At 40.3% G+C, this 24,009-nt stretch overlaps 1 protein-coding gene across 1 annotated transcript in view; it reads left to right on the forward strand.

Moving 5' to 3' along the window:
* Positions 1 to 24,009, forward strand: part of LOC128693654 (SET and MYND domain-containing protein 4-like) — a 97,720-nt gene that overhangs the window by 67,942 nt on the left and 5,769 nt on the right. The window contains exon 4 of the mRNA XM_070091203.1: positions 20,511 to 20,984. Coding sequence (XP_069947304.1) covers positions 20,511 to 20,984 — 474 coding nt within the window. The remainder of the gene's footprint in view (positions 1 to 20,510; positions 20,985 to 24,009) is intronic.

The following is a 24,009-nucleotide window of genomic DNA, read 5'->3' on the forward strand; positions in this document are numbered from 1 at the left end:
TCTCGAACCTACTTTGATTTTGGATGGCTTTGCTCGAGTGTTTGCGACTCTTGTAAATTCTGCTGTTGATTTATGAAGTGTTTCACGGATTCTTCTAAAAACACTTTGAGCTAAGCTGGTACGAGTTGCTATGAAATCATCAGGGTTGTAATTTGGTTTCGGATTAGAATATAACAACTCATAAGGCAAATGTTTATCTACACCGTACAATGCATAATGTGGAGTGTCACCTATAGAAACATTGTAAGCAGAATTTATAGCACACTGCACATCAGGTATAACTTCATCCCAAGTTTCACTGTTGGGATTGATAGTGGCTCTCAAGACATCTAGTACTTTCTTATTGGTTCGTTCCGCTAACCCATTGCTGGCAGGATGATGAGGAACAATGGTGGATTTAGAGATCTTGTACAAGGTGCACAAATTTTCAAGAATCTCATTACAGAATTCACTTCCATTATCTGTTACTAGGGACTTAGGGGTGGTATGCCTGCAGATAATGCGTTCTTTAAACGCTTTAGCTACTGTCTCGGCAGTCTTATCTGCAATAGGAACTAACTCACAATATCTGGTGAAATGGTCTACCATAACACACAGATGTTTGTTGCCATGGAGGGAACATTGGAAATTAGTTAACAAATCTAGCGCAACTCTTTCCCACGGTTCGCTAGTAGTTGGATATACTTGGATCGGATTAGGGCCATTAGCATTGCCTTTATGTTGCATGCAGACACTACATTTCTTAACATACTCAGAAATATCAGTTGCCATACGAGGCCAAAAGTATTTCAATCTGGCTTGTTTTACTGAACGATCCATACCAGGGTGTGCAACACCTGGTACATTGTGAACTAGCTGTAAGGCTACATTCACTAGTGACTGTGGAATTACTAACTGGTATACTCTTCTGCTAGGAGTACCCAACTCGGCAGTTCGATACAGTAATTCTTGGTTCATGACAAAGTCACTGATGGGTGCTGGTGGCTTCACAATCAGAATAAGATCTTCCTGGAGCAGGAATCGAATCACACCAGACCACATGGGATCTGTTCGTTGAGCATTCTTTACATCTTCAGCACTAAATGGAGGGTCTGCAGTTACTATACTAACATGTCGCGATAAGGCATCTGCGACTACATTTGACTTGCCAGGTAAGTGTTCAAAGGCGGGATTGAACTCTTGGATAGTCAAGGTCCATCTGGCTAACCTTCCAGTAGGTTGTTTGTTCTGGAATAAGGGTATCAGTGGAGCATGGTCTGTCAAGACATGAACAGAGTACTGATAAATAATGTCTCGGAAGTGCTTTAAAGACCATACTATTGCTAAAGCTTCTTGCTCAGTTACTGTATAATTACGTTCAGCCCTCGTAAGGACTCGGCTAGCAAATGCAACTGCGTTGTACTTGCCATCGGTCTTCTGAGCTAGTACAGCACCTATGCCAATTGAACTAGCATCAGTTGTCAGATAGAAGGGCTTAGAAAAATCTGGAAATTTCAAAATTGGAGCAGATGTTAGCTTTTCTTTTAGAGTTTGGAATGCTCTTTCTTGACGGAAGGTCCAAACAAAAGGAGCATCTTTCTTAAGCAACTCAGTTAGAGGAGCAGCTATGGAAGAAAAATTGGCAATGAAAGATCTATAAAAACCTGCTAAGCCCACAAAGGATCTTACAGCATCAGCAGTTTTGGGTGTTGGAAAATTTAGTACTGCAGTTACTTTACTTTGGTCAGTCGTAACCCCTCTAGGAGTGACTACGTGACCAAGAAACTTAATTTCTGATCTCAAAAATTGACATTTAGACAGTTTGATCTTTAAATTGGCTTCTTCAAGCTTACCAAGTACTACATCAAGTCTTTTCAAGTGTGTATCCACGTCTTTAGACATGACAATTACGTCATCTAAGTACACCATAAGTGCATTACCTATGAGACCTCTAAAGATATTAGTCATGAGCCTTGAGAACGTGATAGGGGAAGATCGTAATCCAAACGCCATACGGAGGAAGTGATAATGACCTGTAGGAGTGGAGAATGCAGTTAGCTCTTGGCTGTCCTCGTGAAGAGGGACTTGCCAAAACCCTTGTAACAAATCCAGGGTTGAAAAGACTTTGTTATCTCCGATGTTACGTAAAAGATCACCCAGTATAGGGAGTGGAAAGCGATCTGGAATGGTTTTCGCATTTAACTTCCTAAAGTCAATCACTGGGCGCCAAGTACCATCCTTCTTAGGCACTAGTATCAAGGGTGCATTCCAAGGGGAATTGCTAGGTGCAATAACTCCATCATCAAGCATTTGATTGATCAATTCTTCTGCGACAGCAACTTGTGAATGAGGCATTCTGTACGCAGGTATGTAGATAGGTCTAGTACCAGGTTCAAGTGGAATACGATGGGACAATAAGTTCGTTATACCCATCTTCTCACCTGGTAAAGCAATGGCTTTACGACGTTTGTTCAACAGAGTCAACAAACGCTTGACTTCATCTGGGAAGTCAGTGGGAGCTAAGTCTTTCTCCTCAACTGGTGGAACAGATTGATCCAGTGAAGTGGATGAGGTCACCCCGGCAGAAATAGCACCGACCCACTGGTCAGGTGACAACTCATCCTCTACCTGAACAGGGTAAGGACAGTGAACAAGGTCAACAAGATTGGTATTTGCTCTGAGGCGAACACTGTGACCAGAAGTGTTGGCTAGGAAGAAATGGATCTTACTATCTCTTACAACATGTAAGGATGGTTCAACAAATAGGCCTTTTACTTTGCAAGAATCACTGTCAACTAGGACGTTATCACCATCTGGAACACTAGGAACAACTAGACACTCTAGTGAGGGCACTAGCTGCGACAGAAACGTCTTTCTGCAGACGGCATGTGACATCAACAAGAGATGGCATTACTAGTTGCAAGTAATTGTTTTCCGACAAGGCGTCCCCTGTGGAGAAACTACTACTTGAACTAGCAGACATTGCAGGGATAGGCTCAGCACTCAAGGTAGTCAGAGCGTCCTCGGACACTTGAGGTAACTGGACACTATCTTGCAAGTCTGAAGTTGCAGGAACACAGACAGAAGTGACAGGATCATCAGTGCCTGACCGCTTGGGTACGCTACTGGAAAATGCACTGGCCTGTAAGGACTTAATTCGAGTGTCATACTCTGCGGCAGTATGGCAGATCTCGGATCCAAGCTGGTAACCCCAGAATGGAACGATCAAATCGTCAGTTTGGGCATGCCATCGATAAGGGTCGAGCACAATGCGTAAGTCTCGCATGGAAGCAAAGCCCAGTAGAAGGTCACCAGGGAAAATAATCTGGTCCACAACAAGGAAGGAAGCAGTGAAGTCTCTACCTTGGATAGAAAAGGTTAGGGAAGTCCGACCTCGGACACGCAGGTGAGAACCAGCTACTCCACTAAGGGAGGACACATGAGTCGGTTGTACGAGAAGGACATGTCTTAACTGCTTATCCTTAAACAAACTAGACCTAATAATATTGACTTGCGCACCAGAGTCCATGAACAAATGAACGGGCGCATTATGAACAGATGCTTGCACTATAGGGCCTATGGTTGCATTGGAAGTTATGTGCAAACAAAAAGGTGGATTGTCATCAGAAAAGACTTGTTCTACTTCATCCCCAAAATCATCTATGTCAGAGACATGTGAAGCAACATCATCAGCAGGATTGTCATTCTCGAGACTGCTTAAGGCTTCAAAGGAATTGTGAACGGGGATGGTGTACTCATTATCACCTACTGTCACCATGGGACGGTTTGACTGGGGCGCTCGAATTCCCCCGAATTGGAAGAATGAGCCTGGTTCTGGTTAGTTTGGGAACCACGACGTCTGTTTCCTCTACGGGTTCTGCGGTTGGAACGGCCACGGAAAGACCTAGAGTACTGAAGGTTATAGAGAGCATTGCACTCAGATGTGTCATGTCCATATATTCTATGATAAGTACAGTACGGCAGTGACTGGTACTCATCATCAGTACGACATCTCTTAGGGTAACTATCAGGACAAATAATTGCAATATGGCCACGGAAACCACAGTTGTAACAAGTCCGCCGACTATGGTTACTGAATGTACTATGAATACTACGAGGTTTATAACGACTCTGTACATTGGTTCTTGGTGACCTCGGAGATGGTTGACGACCACGATTTGTCTCTGTGGCACAAACAAGAGGTGGTGCAGACTGAGGCATAGGTGTGAAATTACTTTTAATACATGGGAAAGTACCCTGGGGGCACAAGGAACGTACATGATTTAAGGCTGTAAGTGGTTCCATCGTCACAGTTGGGGGATGAGCCTCATAAGCACACACGGAAGCAGGCGGCATTAGTTCTTTGATTGCTCCAAAAGCTGCTATTTTAGCAAACGGTTCTGTGAATGGTTTAACCTCTTCAGGGAGAAAAGCTGATGACTGGACAGCATTGATAAATGATGATAAAAGTTTGTCTAATCTAACAGCAAATGCACTCAACGATTCATTACTCATGGGTGTAGCATTCACTAGTTCCCTAAGAACGACATATGGATCAGCTGTTTTTACTGGGACAAGGAAAGAACGAATCAGTTCCTCATATTGTGACCACTTAGTAAGATTCCTGAAGTCACGCATATCAAGGAGATCAACAACGTGAACAGCAGCAGGGGACCGATGAAGAGCTTCTTTAGCAAGTCTGATAAGACTTTCCTCTGAAGGAGGACCTTCAACTAGAGCACCAGCACGAGAACGAATGGCCGCAAACCATGCTTCAAGACTATGTACATGGCCATTGAATAAAGGTAACGCATCAAGGGAATCACGAGTATAACTATAGTATCTCGGTGTCTGGGTCGGTCTGTCAGTCGCCAAGAAACTGTGAGGACTGATGACAGGAGCAGCAGTAGCCTGAGAGGTCTGAGTGTCGACATTCACTAAAGTATCACTTGACGGTATGTGAGACATAATGGCAAAGTTGCACGAGAACAAATAAGGCAAAAATAATGAACAATAAAAATGATACAAAATGCTAAAATTGAAATAAAAGAGATGCAACTAATTCTGCAGAAGTAATAAAAAATGTCTAAGATACACTGCAAGAGGAAGGACAACTCAATGTAAAGGACTATTGGCCAAGAAAAAATTTACATTGAAATATACAAGTAAAAATATTACTGGAGACTGAATTAAATGCAAAATGAGCTGTCTTTACTCTTGCTAATAAAGAGATTAATTAATAAAATTTTAAATCAATGTAAAAAGTAGAAAATAAAATTACTAAATTGTTAACTGGGAAATTTAAGTACTTTCTAAGAATGCATAAACAAAATTAAAATATAATTCATAAAAATATCAATAAAAGAAAATAATTCACTGCAGAACAAGTGCAACAAAATAAGGTGTAGAAATAATCACTGCAGTAATAAAGTGTCACTGGGAAAACTCAGGTTAAATAATGAAATAAAAATATGAAGAAAAAACTGATTGAACACTTTAACTCTTAATTGTAAATTAGACAAAACAATTTACTCAAACAGAGTAAAGAAAACACTTTACGTTAAAAGTAATTGAAATTGCATCAAGAGTGAATTTGTTCAAAGAAATATAAAAATATGAATAAAAATAAAACAAAGGAATAAAACGGGAAGTTGAACACTTACAGTGGCAGGGCACACAACACTTAATCACATATTCATTATCTTAGTATATTCTTACAACAAAATCTTGCTGTGACTGATACGACAAAAATTTGCTGGCAAAAATAATGGTACACAGTCTGCGAAAAAATTAGAGGAATGAGACACTGCTGGCATACGAAAAAAAGACACACATAGAAATAAATGGATAATTTGGTATACTGGGGTGCATATCACTGCATGAAATACAATGACAATTACTGGAGAATACAACGCTGAAAGAATACACGATAAAAAAATGAATCACCTCACACAGAGTGACTGACTGGTACACTACACAATAATACTTACTACAGACAGAGAGTAGCATAAAAAAAAACACAGATAAAAAAAATATGAGATGAGCGATAACACTGAAAAATATTGCAAAAATAACGAGTCAAAGAAACACTGAGTCTACACTGAAAACACAAGGTTTAGAGTACACAAGAAATTTACTATAAATGTCTCACACACGCAAATGTCTTTAAATGCAAGAAAATTGTCTCTAAACAGAAAATTATCACTGAAGTCTGTAGTAGTCGACGGTGATGACTGGTGATGAGGAAGGTTGTCCTGCGCGGTGATGACGCCGACACTCACACTGTCGTCGTGAAGAAATGCGCTTTCTTGGTGAACTCGCATAATTGGCTTTATCGTTGGCGCTCAGCTACATCTCTTGACCAATTATGTGAGCCAAAACAGTATTAGGACCCGATACAAGGGTGCAAACAGCCACAGGTAGATAGGTGGGTGGCTGGTGGTGGGTGGTTAGTGGTGGGTGGGTGGAGGGAGAGTGTATAGCGGTGGGTGAGACGACTCTCGCTGGCGCTCTGGCGCTCACTCCACTCACTACCCACGAAGGTGGCTTGATAAGCCACTCTATGCCACAGGAATGGTGAAATTCACTCTTAGCATCCAAGCACAAAGCGATATAGACAATACTTCAGAGGAACTTGGCTTACTTCTTACTGCGTGGCTTACTTCTCTCTCTCAGCTGGGTTAGAAGCTGGGTTGGCTGACTGGCTTACCCCACGAGAATGGCTGACTGGAAGACGTGTAACGATGCACACAGCACGGAGGAGCAGGTGGATGACAGGAGACAGGCTGGATGATAGGCTGACTGGCGTTCACTTCCACAGTCTGGCTTACTGACTGGCTTAATTGCAAAATCCGGGTCAACCCCTCGGAGATTGAAGCAATTAGCACACGAACTAAGCCAGGAAGCTTGAAAAAACGGCTGCAACAGGCTTGCAGGCTGGAGGTGGTGAGTGAGGGTAAGCGGCTAGCTGGAGGTTCACCTTTGACCCTGCCGGCTACTCACAAACAGTCTTCTAACGTCTTGAATTACCCGTAAAACCTTAAATCCACTCCACACCGGTGCCACCATTTATCATGTGGGAGTTCGAACACGTGGATTGGGTAAAAATACTCACGTAGGCTGGAAGTACGTATATTGTAACTGAAGTATGTGGAAGGGCGCCACAGCCGATCCTGCCTCTCTCGCTCACTCTCGTATAACTGACTGGCCGCCCACAGTACCCATATGTGAGGGGGTCTTTGAATACTGCTGTGGTCAGCACAATATGAATAGACAGTGACTCAGGCAGAGACGGTTGGTAGTGAGTCAACTACTGGTACACTGGTTACTGGTAACTGGTTACTACTACTGAGAAATGAAATTTGAACAATAATGGAGCAAAACATACATTACACTACGTAGGCTTTTAAGTTGGACATTGTTTAGTTATTCTCTGTAAGATTAGTATCCCTGAGAAATCGTGATAGATCATTCTCGTTCGTGATTGTGTACAGTTGACCTACATTTGTTTTCCTAACAAGAATTTTCCCATCCCGTGTGAAGCATTGGTGTATTGTGTCGTTATTCTCCCGCTCAAGTTTTCTGACTCTATACAGGAGGTTCTGACGTTTTTTGGTAAGACACTCGTTTATGTATACCTCTTTCTTTACTTTAATAGATGCAATAATTAAGTCTTTTTTCCTGTCATGTGAGTGGAATCTAAGCATAACACTTTTTCTACCATGGGATCCTAGTAACCTGGCTTCTTTTATTTCAGACTCTGGTACAATAACATTTGTTTGGTCCTTTATGATCTGCAGAGTAATTTCTTTACTGTTTGTTTGGTTCATATCACTGGGAAAAAATAATAATAATAATAATCATTACTTACCTTAAAGTATTTGTAGACTTAATGTAGGGTCAGAGGTGAGCAAATGAGATAAAACGAATAAATGAGAGAGAAAATGAGTACATGAGAGGAAACTCGCGGAGTTATGTAAACAAGCCAGGCATATGTGAGTTTTGTAAACAAACCAAGTGAACACGTTCGGTTTGTGTACAAGTTACATTGTGTACAAGTTGTCTCTATGCTGATATGGTAGAATAAAAAAAGAGGAACACTCCCGTTCTCATGTAACACCATTTTTTAGAAGAAATGATGCTCTGAGTGAAGGCATACAAAAGGAATAATTTTCTAGTTATCCCCAGTAACTCATTTTCTCTGATGTTTGACAAGAGAAAATGTTATTCTCACCGTCACTGGTACAAGCTGTCTGGCTACCACATTTCATATTTGTTAATTTATTCTACTGTGGGGTGTATTTATCATCTTTATATGCTACATATTGTGTTTATTATATAATGTTGAAAAGATATCATAGATGGATTAATGAAAATGTGCATATTAACGTAATACTATATGACACTGAACAAGACTCAGTGATTATTATTATTATTGTTACTAATATGGCATCTTGAGACACAAGACACTCTTACTGATTTTAATGTGTACCTGCACGTCAGCACAGCATGTAAGTTTATTTTGGTACAAGTATACATAAGTATAATAATCAGAGTATATATAAAATATGAACTAACTTTTAAAAACGCTTGAAATTTTGGAGTTTCCGTACATAATGGAGAGACGTAGTGCTTATGGAGCTCACGGAGAATTTATTTATTTTATTTTATTTATTTATTTAATAATTTGAACATGATACATGGAAGTACAAAGAAATACAGTGGTTAAGTGTAACATGCCAAAGCCCCTTGTATGCAGAGCATTATGGGCAGGCTTAAAATTAACTTAAGATTAACTAAGCAATGATATACATTATTTATTATTATTATCACACTGGCCGATTCCCACCAAGGCAGGGTGGCCCGAAAAAGAAAAACTTTCACCATCATTCACTCCATCACTGTGTTGCCAGAAGGGTGCTTTACACTACAGTTTTTAAACTGCAACATTAACACCCCTCCTTCAGAGTGCAGGCACTGTACTTCCCATCTCCAGGACTCAAGTCCGGCCTGCCGGTTTCCCTGAACCCCTTCATAAATGTTACTTTGCTCACACTCCAACAGCACGTCAAGTATTAAAAACCATTTGTCTCCATTCACTCCTATCAAACACGCTCATGCATACCTGCTGGAAGTCCAAGCCCCTCGCACACAAAACCTCCTTTACCCCCTCTCTCCAACCTTTCCTAGGCCGACCCCTACCCCGCCTTCCTTCCACTACAGACTGATACACTCTTGAAGTCATTCTGTTTCGCTCCATTCTCTCTACATGTCCGAACCACCTCAACAACCCTTCCTCAGCCCTCTGGACAACAGTTTTGGTAATCCCGCACCTCCTCCTAACTTCCAAACTACGAATTCTCTGCATTATATTCACATCACACATTGCCCTCAGACATGACATCTCCACTGCCTCCAGCCTTCTCCTCGCTGCAACATTCATAACCCATGCTTCACACCCATATAAAAGCGTTGGTAAAACTATACTCTCATACATTCCCCTCTTTGCCTCCAAGGACAAAGTTCTTTGTCTCCACAGACTCCTAAGTGCACCACTCACTCTTTTTCCCTCATCAATTCTATGATTCACCTCATCTTTCATAGACCCATCCGCTGACACGTCCACTCCCAAATATCTGAATACATTCACCTCCTCCATACTCTCTCCCTCCAATCTGATATTCAATCTTTCATCACCTAAACTTTTTGTTATCCTCATAACCTTACTCTTTCCAGTATTCTTTTTGTTATCCTCATAACCTTACTCTTTCCAGTATTCACCTTTAATTTTCTTCTTTTGCACACCCTACCAAATTCATCCACCAATCTCTGCAACTTCTCTTCAGAATCTCCCAAGAGCACAGTGTCATCAGCAAAGAGCAGCTGTAACAACTCCCACTTTGTGTGTGATTCTTTATCTTTTAACTCCACGCCTCTTGTCAAGACCCTCGCATTTACTTCTCTTACAACCCCATCTATAAATATATTAAACAACCACGGTGACATCACACATCCTTGTCTAAGGCCTACTTTTACTGGGAAATAATTTCCCTCTTTCCTACATACTCTAACTTGAGCCTCACTATCCTCGTAAAAACTCTTCACTGCTTTCAGTAACCTACCTCCTACACCATATACTTGCAACATCTGCCACATTGCCCCCCTATCAACCCTGTCATACGCCTTTTCCAAATCCATAAATGCCACAAAGACCTCTTTAGCCTTATCTAAATACTGTTCACTTATATATTTCACTGTAAACACCTGGTCCACACACCCCCTACCTTTCCTAAAGCCTCCTTGTTCATCTGCTATCCTATTCTCCGTCTTACTCTTAATTCTTTCAATAATAACTCTACCATACACTTTACCAGGTATACTCAGCAGACTTATCCCCCTATAATTTTTGCACTCTCTTTTATCCCCTTTGCCTTTATACAAAGGAACTATGCATGCTCTCTGCCAATCCCTAGGTACCTTACCCTCTTCCATACATTTATTAAATAATTGCACCAACCACTCCAAAACTATATCCCCACCTGCTTTTAACATTTCTATCTTTATCCCATCAATCCCGGCTGCCTTACCCCCTTTCATTTTACCTACTGCCTCACGAACTTCCCCCACACTCACAACTGGCTCTTCCTCACTCCTACAAGATGTTATTCCTCCTTGCCCTATACACGAAATCACAGCTTCCCTATCTTCATCAACATTTAACAATTCCTCAAAATATTCCCTCCATCTTCCCAATACCTCTAACTCTCCATTTAATAACTCTCCTCTCCTATTTTTAACTGACAAATCCATTTGTTCTCTAGGCTTTCTTAACTTGTTAAACTCACTCCAAAACTTTTTCTTATTTTCAACAAAATTTGTTGATAACATCTCACCCACTCTCTCATTTGCTCTCTTTTTACATTGCTTCACCACTCTCTTAACCTCTCTCTTTTTCTCCATATACTCTTCCCTCCTTGCATCACTTCTACTTTGTAAAAACTTCTCATATGCTAACTTTTTCTCCCTTACTACTCTCTTTACATCATCATTCCACCAATCGCTCCTCTTCCCTCCCGCACCCACTTTCCTGTAACCACAAACTTCTGCTGAACACTCTAACACTACATTTTTAAACCTACCCCATACCTCTTCGACCCCATTGCCTATGCTCTCATTAGCCCATCTATCCTCCAATAGCTGTTTATATCTTACCCTAACTGCCTCCTCTTTTAGTTTATAAACCTTCACCTCTCTCTTCCCTGATGCTTCTATTCTCCTTGTATCCCATCTACCTTTTACTCTCAGTGTAGCTACAACTAGAAAGTGATCTGATATATCTGTGGCCCCTCTATAAACATGTACATCCTGAAGTCTACTCAACAGTCTTTTATCTACCAATACATAATCCAACAAACTACTGTGATTTCGCCCTACATCATATCTTGTATACTTATTTATCCTCTTTTTCTTAAAATATGTATTACCTATAACTAAACCCCTTTCTATACAAAGTTCAATCAAAGGGCTCCCATTATCATTTACACCTGGCACCCCAAACTTACCTACCACACCCTCTCTAAAAGTTTCTCCTACTTTAGCATTCAGGTCCCCTACCACAATTACTCTCTCACTTGGTTCAAAGGCTCCTATACATTCACTTAACATCTCCCAAAATCTCTCTCTCTCCTCTGCATTCCTCTCTTCTCCAGGTGCATACACGCTTATTATGACCCACTTCTCGCATCCAACCTTTACTTTAATCCACATAATTCTTGAATTTACACATTCATATTCTCTTTTCTCCTTCCATAACTGATCATTTAACATTACTGCTACCCCTTCCTTTGCTCTAACTCTCTCAGATACTCCAGATTTAATCCCATTTATTTCCCCCCACTGAAACTCTCCTACCCCCTTCAATTAAGCACAAATGAGTATTTCAAAGATAGGTCATATGGTCATTTACTATGTTGCTGTGCATTCAGTAGAATGGAGTAATCTGTTAGGTAATGTAATTAAAAATAACAAAGTTTGATTGGGTCACAGGGTAAACATTTATGAGATATACAAACCGGGTGGGGCACGGTGACCGTATTAGAAAGTCAGGTGGGGGGAGCCGTATAGCAAGTTTTCGTCATAATTTGAAATGTCCGTATTAGCGAAATGCTATAAAGTGAAATGCCATAAAGCGGGGCCCTACTGTATACACGATGTGACAGTAGTTTCTTGGACTATGTATTGGTAGATAAAAGACTGTTGGGTAGACTTCATAATATACATGTTTATAGAGGGGCCACAGATATATCAGATCACTTTTCAGTTGTAGCTGCAGTGAGAGCAAAAGGTAGATGGAATACAAGGAAAATGGAAGCAGCAAGTAAGAGAGAGGTGAAGGTTTATAAACTAAAGGAGGAGGCAGTTGGGGTAAGATATAAACAACTGTTGGAGGACAGATGGGCTTTTGTAAGTACGCATAGGCAATAGGGTAGAAGATGTATAGGGTAAGTTTAAGAATACAGTGTTAGTGTGTTCAGCAGAGGTTTATGGTTACAGGAAAGTGGGTGCAGGAGGGAAGAAGAGTGATTGGTGGAATGATGATGAGAACATGAGAGAAAAAGTTACCATACGAAAGGTTTTTGCAAAGTAGAAGTGATGCAAGGAAGGAGTATATGGAGAGGAAAAAGAGAGGTTAATGTGATCCTGACAGGAATTTATTGTGCTGAGTCTGTAAACTAGCAGACAAACACAACTGGTTATGGTTAATACAATTTCATTTACATGTCTGTGAAGCTTATACCATAATTCAAACACCTTACATTGTGTACAGGTTGTCTCCACATTGGTACAGTAGAGTAAATAAAGAGCAACACTTCCATTCTCACATACCACATCATTTTTAGAAGAAATGACGCTCTGAGTGAAGGCACACGAAAGGAATAATTTTCTACAGTTATCCCCGGTAATACTATTATGTACGCATTTTCTCTGGCGTTGAACTATAGAAAACATTATTTTTTCCGACACTCCGGCAAGACGACTGGTAAAACATCTCATGTTTATGTTAATTTATTCTACTGTGGGGCGTATTTATCATGTTTATATGTTACGAAGTGTTTTTGTTATATAATTTTGAAAAAATATCATAGATGGATTAATGAAAATGTCCAAATTAACATAATACAGTCGATCCTCAATTAACGGCGGCATTAAGTAATGGCAATTTCATCTAACGGTGCTTTTTGCCGCAAAAAAAATGCCTTAACCAACGGCAAAAAAATTTAACCAATGATGTTCATCCGGAACATGTCCCCAGCCACTCCAAGACCCAGTGTGCCATTGTTTACAATCTGTTGCGGTCGGTTTCCATGTGTGCCTCCCATACATTTTGGATTATTCCAGTTTCTAGTGCTTGTAAATGCTAAATAAGCCACCATGGGCCCCAAGAAAGCTTCTAGAGCCAGCCCTTTGGTAAAGGATGTGGGAAACACGATAGAATTCAAGAAAAATTTTATTTATTTTATTTATTTATTTATTTTATGTCTTTGCAAACAGTACATTGATACTTTGTATTTACAATAGTGGGTTGCAGTTCAAAGAGAGCCTCTATTATGCCTAGGCATTATGGGACAACTTAACACTATTGGCTTACAGTCTACTTAACACTAAGGATTATATCATAGTTGTGTAGGATAGTAACTATTTTATAGTTGTACAGTAGATTATTAATTATAAATGATCAAAATTTGTTTAAGACAAAGATACATTTATATTCGAAAATGCTTTTTGTGAAAACAATGATTCAATTATATTCCTGTCAACAATGGATAAAAGGTTCAAAGTGATTGTTGAAGTTAAGATGTGGGAGTACGTAGGTGAGTATGTGTGTACTGAGTATTTAGCGTTTAGTCTAGGCTTTTGAGAAGAGTCTTAAATTGATTTTCAGACTGGGTTACTTTAATATCATCTGGTAATAAATTCCATATTTTGGGGCCTTTTATGTGCATAAAGTTTTTACACAGTGTGATATGGACACGATGACTCCACTGATGATCCAGTACAGGCCAGGTTTTCATTGATCCCCGAGCTATAGGCCACCCACACAAGTTTCTTGCTTGCACTCAATCACGCATACACTTGTAATTCAGTCTCCAATTTTTCCCTGGATCTGGAATGTTTTGTGTGACTTTTATTAGCTTATTAAGCAAAGTGCAATTAAAAAAGGCTTGTAAAGCAAGTGGCGGTGTCAAGAGATAACATGTGGTTGTAAATGTTCAGAAGCTTGAAAATAAAAAAGAAGGTTGAGTCTGGCATCTCTGTGGCATGTCTTGTCAATCATCTACATTATTTTCGTTAGTAAAGCTTTATTTATTTATTTTTATTTATTTATTTATTTATTAATTTGAACATGATACAGGGAAGTACAAAGGAATACAGTTATTAAAGTGCAACATGCCAAAGCCCCTTGTATGCAAAGCATTATGGGCAAGCTTAAAATTAACTTAAGATTAACTAAGCAATGATATATTCAGTGGTAAAAACATTATTGTAAACAGATAACAATTTAGCACAAATGAGTATTACAAAGACAGGTCACATGGTCATTTACTGTGTTGCTGTGCATTCAATAGAATGGAGTATTCTGTTAGGTAATGTAATTGAAAAAATAACAAAGTTTGATTGGGTCACAGGTTAGACATTTATGAGATACAATAATGAGAAACATTTATGAGATACAATTTATGTGATACAATTATTTAGTATTTATTTAGTTGTGGGTGAGTAAGTGATTTTTGAAAAGAGACTTGAATTTATAAACAGTGTTTCTTTTATATTCACAGGTAGTGAATTCCAGATTTTAGGGCCTTTTATGTGCATTGAGTTTTTGCATAGCGTGAGTTGGGCACGAGGAACATCAAAGAGTGATCTGTGCCTTGTGTTATGGTCATGTGTTCTGTTGAGGTTGGTAAGGAGATGTTTGAGGGGAGGGTTTATATCAGAGTTAAGTGTTCTATGTATGTAGTAGGTGCAGTAATAAGTATGGATATTTTGTATGGTGAGTAGGTTTAGAGTTTTGAATATTGGTGAAGTGTGCTGCCTGTAGTGGGAATTTGTTATTCTGACTGCAGCCTTTTGTTGGGTAATTAATGGTCTGAGATGGTTTATTGCTGTTGAGCCCCATGCACAAATTCCATAGGTGAGATAGGGGTAAATAAGTGAGTGATATAGGGCCAGGAGGGCTGACTGTGGAACATAGTAACGTATCTTTGATAGTATGCCTACAGTCTCAGAATTTTTTTGGAAATTTGTTGTATATGTGTTTGAAATTTGAGTACAGTGGACCCCCGGTTAACGATTTTAATCCGTGCAAGAGGGCTCATCGTTATGCGAAATAATCGTTATGCGAATCAATTTTCCCCATAAGAAATAATGGAAATAAAATTAATCCGTGCAAGACGCCCAAAAGTATGAAAAAAAATTTTTTTTACCACATGAAATGTTAATTTTAATACACACAAACTGAAAAAGGCATGCACAATTAAATGACACTTACTTTTATTGAAGATCTGGTGATGATTGATGGGATGGGAGGAGGGGAGAGCAATATCTTCTTACTGTTTAGAAGGGGAATCCCCTTCCATTAGGACTTGAGGTAGTAAGTCCTTTTCTGGGGTTACTTCCCTTCTTCTTTTAATGCCACTAGGGCCAGCTTCAGAGTCACTGGACTTCTTTCGCACAAGATATCTGTCCATAGTGGCCTGTACCTCTCGTTCCTTTATGACTTGCCTAAAGTGTTTCACAACATTGTCAGTGTAATAATCACCAGCACGGCTTGCAATAGCTGTGTGAGGGTGATTTTCATCCATGAAGGTTTGCACTTCAAGCCACTTAGCACAGATTTCCTTAATCTTTGAAGTAGGCAACTTCTTCAATTTCTCTCTCCCCTCCTCCGAAGCAATTTCCTCAGGTGTGGCCTCTTGCTGTTGAAGTTGATCTAGCAGCTCATCAGTGGTTAGTTCTTCATTGTCCTCCTCCACCAACTCTTCCACATCCTCCCCACTAACCTCCAACCCCAAGGACTTTCCCAATGCCACAATGGATTCCTCAACTGGCACAGGATTCTCAGGGTTAGCCTCAAACCCTTCAAAATCCCTTTTCTCTACACATTCTGGCCACAGTTTCTTCCAAGCAGAGTTCAAGGTCCTCTTTGTCACTTCCTCCCAAGCCTTACCTATAAGGTTTACACAATTGAGGATGTTAAAGTGATCTCTCCAAAACTCTCTTAGAGTCAGTTGAGTTTCTGAGGTCATTACAAAGCACCTTTCAAACAGAGCTTTTGTGTACAGTTTCTTGAAGTTGGAAATAACCTGCTGGTCCATGGGCTGCAGGAGAGGAGTGGTATTAGGAGGCAAAAACTTCACCTTAATGAAGCTCATGTCCCCATAAAGTCGCTCTGACACGTCTGTAGGATGACCAGGGGCATTGTCTAACACCAGGAGGCACTTAAGTTCTAATTTCTTTTCAGTTAGGTAATTTTTCACATTGGGGGCAAATGCATGGTGTAACCAGTTATAGAAAAATTCCCTAGTGACCCATGCCTTACTGTTTGCCCTCCACAGCACACACAAATTATCCTTGAGGACATTCTTTTGCCTGAACGCTCTGGGAGTTTCAGAGTGATACACTAATAAAGGCTTCACTTTGCAATCACCAGTAGCATTGGCACACATCAACAAAGTAAGCCTGTCTTTCATAGGCTTATGTCCTGGGAGTGCCTTTTCCTCCTGAGTAATGTAGGTCCTGCTTGGCATTTTCTTCCAGAACAGGCCTGTTTCATCACAATTAAACACTTGTTCAGGTTTCAGTCCTTCAGTTTCTATGTACTCCTTGAATTCCTGCACATATTTTTCAGCCGCTTTGTGGTCCGAACTGGCAGCCTCACCATGCCTTATCACACTATGGATGCCACTACGCTTCTTAAATCTCTCAAACCAACCTTTGCTGGCCTTAAATTCACTCACATCATCACTAGTTGCAGGCATTTTTTTAATTAAATCGTCATGCAACTTCCTAGCCTTTTCACATATGATCGCTTGAGAGACGCTATCTCCTGCTATCTGTTTTTCATTTATCCACACCAATAAGAGTCTCTCAACATCTTCCATCAATTGCGATCTTTGTTTCGAAAACACAGTTGAACCTTTGGCAAGAACAGCTTCCTTGATTGTCTTTCTGGTGCCCACAATAGTAGCGATGGTTGATTGGGGTTTCTTGTACAGCTTGACTAGGTCGGCTATACGCACTCCACTTTCATACTTATCAATTATCTCTTTCTTCATCTCTATAGTAATTCTTACCCTTTGAGGTGTAGGGTTGGCACTAGAAGCTTTCTTGGGGCCCATGGTCACTTATTTTCCAGAAACAGCACCGAAAATACTGTAATAATACGAAATATTCCGAGTGTATGCTTGGATGTTACCGCGGAGGCTGGCTGGTAAACAATGGGACGGAGCGGCACATGTGAGGCTGGCTGAGGGCACATTGGACGCGTCTCGGACGAAAATCGGTATGCGGGTTTTTAATCGGTATGCGGGGCAAAAATTTTCCGATAAAAGTAATCGTTATGCGGAAAAATCGCTATGCGATGCCATCGTTATGCGGGGGTCCACTGTATTATTAAGGTGGATTCCCAAGAATTTTCCCTCTGTGAGTTTTGTGATAGGTGATCCGTTAATCATTATGTTAAGAGGGACGTCTGTAGCTCTGTTACCAAACTGATTGAAGTAGGTTTTGTCAATGTTTAGAGTAAGTTTGTTAGTCCTCACCCAGGTAGATATTTTCTGTAATTCGGTATTTACAGTATTGGCTAGCGTGACTGGGCTCGAGTGAGAGAAGACGTATGTAGTGTCATCTGCAAATAGGGTGGGTTTGAGTAGTTGCGATGCATTTGGTTGGTCATTTACGTATATGAGAAAGAGAAGAGGGCCTAGGACACTTCCCTGTGGGACACCAACTGTAATTGGCTGTGCGGAAGAGTTTGCCCCGTTTGTGTACACATATTGGCTTCTGTTGCTGAGGTAAGACTTTAGGCAGTTGAGGGAGTGCCCTCTTATACCATAGTGCGGCAATTTTATGTGGAGCAAGTCATGGTCAACTGTATCAAAAGTTCTACGTAAGTCAATGAAGATCCCCAGTGGGACTTCTTTTTTCTCTATTGCAGTGTATATGTGTTCTAGCATGTGTATAATAGCATTGTTAGTATTTTTATTAGACCTGAACCCAAATTGACAGGAGTTGAGTATGTTGTGGGAGATGAGGTAGGAATAGATTCGCTTATGAATTAATTTTTCGAAGATTTTAGAGAGAGGGTGTAAGTTGGATATTGGCCTATAGTTAATTCAAGTCTGTTTGGTCTCCTCCTCTATGGATCGGGGTGACGCTTGCTATTTTGAGAACTGTAAGGAAGGTAGAGGATTCTATGGATTTGTTAAAGAGTGTTGCAATGATTGGTGATAGCACTTATAACACTTTTTTGTATATAAAGGGTGGTAAGGTATTTAAATCTCCTGTCTTGTTTTTTAGCGTGTTGATAATAAGGGAGACTTCAGTAGGGTTAGTCGGAGCTAGGAACAGTGTGTTCGGGTAGTTGCCTGTGAGGTAGTCATTGGGTGGGGTATCTGAGCTTGGGATTTTATTGGCAAGGTTTTTTCCTATAGTGGAGAAGAAATTATTGAGTCTGTTCGCTGTTTCAGTTGGTGGGAGTTGGGGTTCATCTGGTTTTGTTAATTCAATTTTGCTATTTCGTGATATCTTTTTTGTTCCTAGAATTTCTGATAGGGCTTTCCAGGTCTTTTTTATGTCACCTCGTAAGTTGGATAATCTGTTCTCATAATACAATTTTTTAGCCCTTCTTATCAGGCTGGTTAGGATTGACGAGTAACGTTTTGTTTGGTCTCTGGTTATGTGACCCATTCTGTACTGTTTTTCGTATAGGTGCTTTGTATTTATGGATATGAGGATGCTGGGTGTTAGCCAGGGACTGTTCAGTCTCTTAGCTGTCATCTGTTTAGGTTTTTTGGGTCAGTGCTTGTTATAGAGGTATTGGGTCTTCTTTAGAAAATTATTAATACATTCGTCAATATCTGTATAGATTTCTAGCTCAGTGTGCCAGTCAATGTTTGTCACTGCTGCTGTGAAGTTATTAATGGCTGCCTCATTGTGAAGTCTGAAAGTGACTTTAGTAGTGTCTTGAGGTAATTTGCCAAGATTTGTTATGAGGAAGGTAGGTTAGTGATCTGTGGTATTATCTGTGATTATGCCTGATTTTAAAGGGGATATGGTGTTGGTGGAGATGTCATGTCTGAGGGCAATGTGTGGTGTGAATATAATGCAGAGAATTCGTAGTTTGGAAGTTAGGAGGAGGTGCGGGATTACCAAAACTGAGGGCTGAGGAAGGGTTGTTGAGGTGGTTCGGACATGTAGAGAGAATGGAGCGAAACAGAGTGACTTCAAGAGTGTATCAGTCTGTAGTGGAAGGAAGGCGGGGTAGGGGTCGGCCTAGGAAAGGTTGGAGGGAGGGGGTAAAGGAGGTTTTGTGTGCGAGGGGCTTGGACTTCCAGCAGGCGTGCGTGAGCGTGTTTGATAGGAGTGAATGGAGACGAATGGTTTTTAATACTTGACGTGCTGTTGGAGTGTGAGCAAAGTAACATTTATGAAGGGGTTCAGGGAAACTGGCAGGCCGGACTTGAGTCATGGAGATGGGAAGTACAGTGCCTGCACTCTGAAGGAGGGGTGTTAATGTTGCAGTTTAAAAACTGTAGTGTAAAGCACCCTTCTGGCAAGACAGTGATGGAGTGAATGATGGTGAAAGTTTTTCTTTTTCGGGCCACCCTGCCTTGGTGGGAATGGGCCAGTGTGATAATAAAAAAATTTAATAAAAATAATGGTGTTGGTCCAGATGTGGTCTAGTAGGGAAACACTAGTCTCTGTAACTCTTGTAGGTTTTGTTATTTTTGGTAGCAACATGCAATTACTCATAGTGTTTGTGAATTCAGTAATGTGTGGGTCCTGGTCTTGCAGGAGATTTATATTGAAGTCACCTGAGAGTAGTAAGTGATCTTTGTTCATGCGTGCATCAGTTATCTTTAGAGATTCTCTGACACAGTAAAAGTTAGTCTAAGTATAGTACTATAATATTGCTATACAGTATATTCTGTACTGTAGCACAATAGTGTTTGGTTGTCTTATGAATCAGTAGACCCTGTCTGCTGGCTCAGAAGGGCTCACTGTGCTAAACATAAATCACCAGGGTCAGTTGATTCTGAAATAACAAGGGACAAAGTCAGCTGGTTACAGAATTCTCTCTCATTATGGTCATGGTAAAATGTACTGATCTTGATTCACCACAATCTCCATTACTGGACACCCATTTTCCCCTATTAGTTCATATACGTATTGAGAGTTTACTGATTGAACACCACCACAAATCAGTGTTATAGTTTCAAAACACTTTCAAGCCTTTTTTTTTCTTGCAGGTGATTTTTTGTAGTGTGTCATGTCGAACCCAAGGATACCATTGGCAAGAGTGCTCAGTTTTGCCTACTCTGTATGAGCTGGGAAATAAAACAGGATTATGTTTACTATACAGATTATTGGTAAAAACTTCTTATGCCAAAATCAAAACAATGATACCGCTGCTCAAGCAAGAGGCCAAAGATCAGCCTCCTGAGACTCTCGGTTTCAACAAAGATGGAATCTATGATCCAGCAGATTACAGAACAGTGTACCACTTGGTCACAAACAAGGAGAAATGGCATAAAAATAAAATACTCGAGTTCAGCACAAAAGCTTTCATTTTAACAAAGCTTCTACTGCAAGGTCATTACTTCCTTGATGATGATGGCAATCCCTTCACTCCAAGTCATGAAGACATTATCCTAACTGGCAGCACACTCATTCATAACATTATGAGTGTAACCTGCAATGGTAGAGAAATTCATTATTGGAAGGTAATTTTAATGATTTTTGATAAATTAGACACATGTGAAACACTTAGGTATCTTTAACGATACCCAAGTGTTACACAAGTGTCTTAATTTATCAACTTGTAGGTTCACTGAACCATTTATCTACATTTAATAATTTTAGTTGATGTGCTATACACTGATAAGTAGGCTGTAAAGTATGGTTTAAATTTTGTGTTTCACATGTCAAACGAATAATGCAAATTATTTATTTTGAAAAATACTGTACATATAGTAATTATTATTTTCATAAGAAAATGCTAAATTCAGCTTGATCATGGAGCACTAAAGGTAGAGAAAAAGTGTGTGTAGAGGAAAGCATGTACCAAGGAAAAGTCAGAGTTGGTGTAATAGGCTAGTTTCTTCTAAGAAATCATAGAATCAGCACTGACGGTGGGACTGTCGGAGAGGAGTACCTCTTAGAAAAGCAAAAGAGTACAAGATATTTTCAACATTGATTTAGCAATGTATCATTATTCCTTCTTTCTTATATATAAAACAACTCATTATTAGATATTCCAAGTAAGTTTCATAATTTATACTTTTAAAATCTGCTGTATTTTTTTTCATTTTGGTCTAAAGATATCTCTAGAATGCTTCTTTTAATTTACTTTAAATATAAAAACTTATCTGCTTGGAAAATGGATGGCAATCAAGTACCTTGCTTGAAGGGCTACATTCCTGTACAAACTGTACCTGGAGTTTACCATAACTCACTCGGTTCATTTTATTATAAGCTTTCTCCAGATTCATCAACCCTGGGAAACAGTCCTGAGCACCCTTAACCCAGACCAATGCATGAAAAAGCTGAATACAAAATCAAAGGTCTGTATAAAACATGTTTGAAATGAAAGGACACAGAGCGCTACATTTAGAACATATATTACTGTGATCATTTCAGTCCTGGGCTCTTGGTCACTCCCAATAGAACAAGAAAATATGAAAAATATAAAAAAAAATACATAGCAGAGAATTCATGTCATTGGTCAAGGTCTGATTAGGGTGTCAGGTCACCTAATTGCAGTGTCATGAGGTAGCAGGCAATCAACAGGGAAGAGTATCATCTGTGCAGGAGTAATTGGGATGTACTTGTCCACCTTTTAAATATGTTCCAGTGGAAAGCCTACAAGATCAAATACAGAAAAAGAATACAGAAGTAGGTACAGGAGATAATGCATTGCTGACCTCCTTTAGGCAATCATTTGTCACAGCAATAGAAAGATAATTAACAGAGATTGCCAATATAGTGCAGAAACTAACACATTTATACCAGATGAAAAGACAGAAAAATAACAAAAATGTTATTCATTGAACTGTGGGAAAAGTTCTTGATAGTTCTTAAAAATGCAAAATCTAAAAGTAACCCACCTCTCACAAGAGGCTCATACAAAGATGATGGTAAAGAAACGAGCAACATCCTGAAAGAACATTCTTGGGGTGTTGACCCCCAGAACCCTTTCCAGACATACTCCAGGTAATAATATTGAATGATGTATTTTTCAATATAGATCAGGAAAATGAAATGGCAGAAACTGAGGATTTTCAAAATGAGAACTAATACTAATGATGGCACTGTTTAAATCACTTGAGTTCCCACATCTAGAATATTGCTCTATGACCACAGCTGTGAAGAAAATTTTCCAGTAAAGGGGGTATCTCTCAGCCCTCTCGGTCCTCCTTCAGCCCTCTAAGGGACTTAGCCCTCCCAGGAAGGGTCTAGTGAACTCTTCTTTCCTCGTAAACAGTTTTATGAGGAACATATGTATGTACCATAGCATCATGAGGCACACGTTCCTCTCCTTGCTAGAGTTCTTGATCAACTGCACAGTGAGGGTTAAATGAGAGTAATTACTACTCTTTTCTCCATAGCAGGAAAATTAAGGGAAAACCTGTGCCCCACTTTATCTGCAAGTTGGGACTATTAGGAATTCTAGTCTATAGCTAAATAACAAGAAACCTACCGTCTTGTATTAAATATTGTTGCAATGTGTAGTAAGGAAGGTATATATAGCTGAGCTCAGCAGTTCTTTTGTGCAGAGGGTGACTGGTGGGCTCTGAGCAGGGCAACAAGGTAGGTTGAATTCAGATATCAGAGCATGAACACTCGTCACAAATCTCCCACTGAGAACAAAGAAACTAAAGACTTTGTGTGGTAAACTCTGAAATACTGTCAATCTCCACTAGAAAAAGTAATGTTAAAAGACTAACAGCAGTGGGTAATCTGTGGTATAATCCCAGTAAGTGTTAAGTTTGTGTCACAGTAAGCATTAAGGTGTTATGAACAAAGGGACAAGATATCACCCTATTGCATAAAAACTGGCCAAAGTGACTCCCTATCAAAGAGTGAGGACACAACTATGCATCTGTAGCAGCCTACTCAAGACATCAGTACCAGGGTCATACTTCCCCCAACCACCTGCCCCAGGGCCAGACTCTTGGAACTCCGTGTTCATCAAGAACTGCAAGAAGCCCCTATCATGAGCTTTTACCATCCTATGGAGAGGGAGCATGGACACGGGGGTCGTCCCACCTGGAGTTTACCTGGAGAGAGTTCCGAGGGTCAACGCCCCCATGGCCCGGTCTGTGACCAGGCCTCCTGGTGGATCAGAGCCTGATCAACCAGGATGTTACTGCTGGCTGCACGCAAACCAACGTACGAGCCACAGCCCGGCTGGTCAGGAACCGACTTTAGGTGCTTGTCCAGTGCCAGCTTGAAGACTGCCAGGGGTCTGTTGGTTGTTTTTAGTAACTGTGGGACGACCCCCGTGTCCATGCTCCCTCTCCATAGGATGGTAAAAGCTCGTGATAGGGGCTTCTTGCAGTTCTTGATGAACACGGAGTTCCATGAGTCTAAAACAACAGACATAGCCCCACTCCACAAAGGGGGCAGTAAAGCAATAGCAAAGAACTACAGACCGATAGCACTAACATCCCATATCATAAAACCCTTTGAAAGGGTCCTAAGAAGCAAGATCGCCACCCATCTAGAAACCCATCAATTACACAACCC

Source organism: Cherax quadricarinatus, chromosome 34 (assembly GCF_038502225.1).
Source record: "Cherax quadricarinatus isolate ZL_2023a chromosome 34, ASM3850222v1, whole genome shotgun sequence".
Classification (NCBI taxonomy): domain Eukaryota; kingdom Metazoa; phylum Arthropoda; class Malacostraca; order Decapoda; family Parastacidae; genus Cherax; species Cherax quadricarinatus.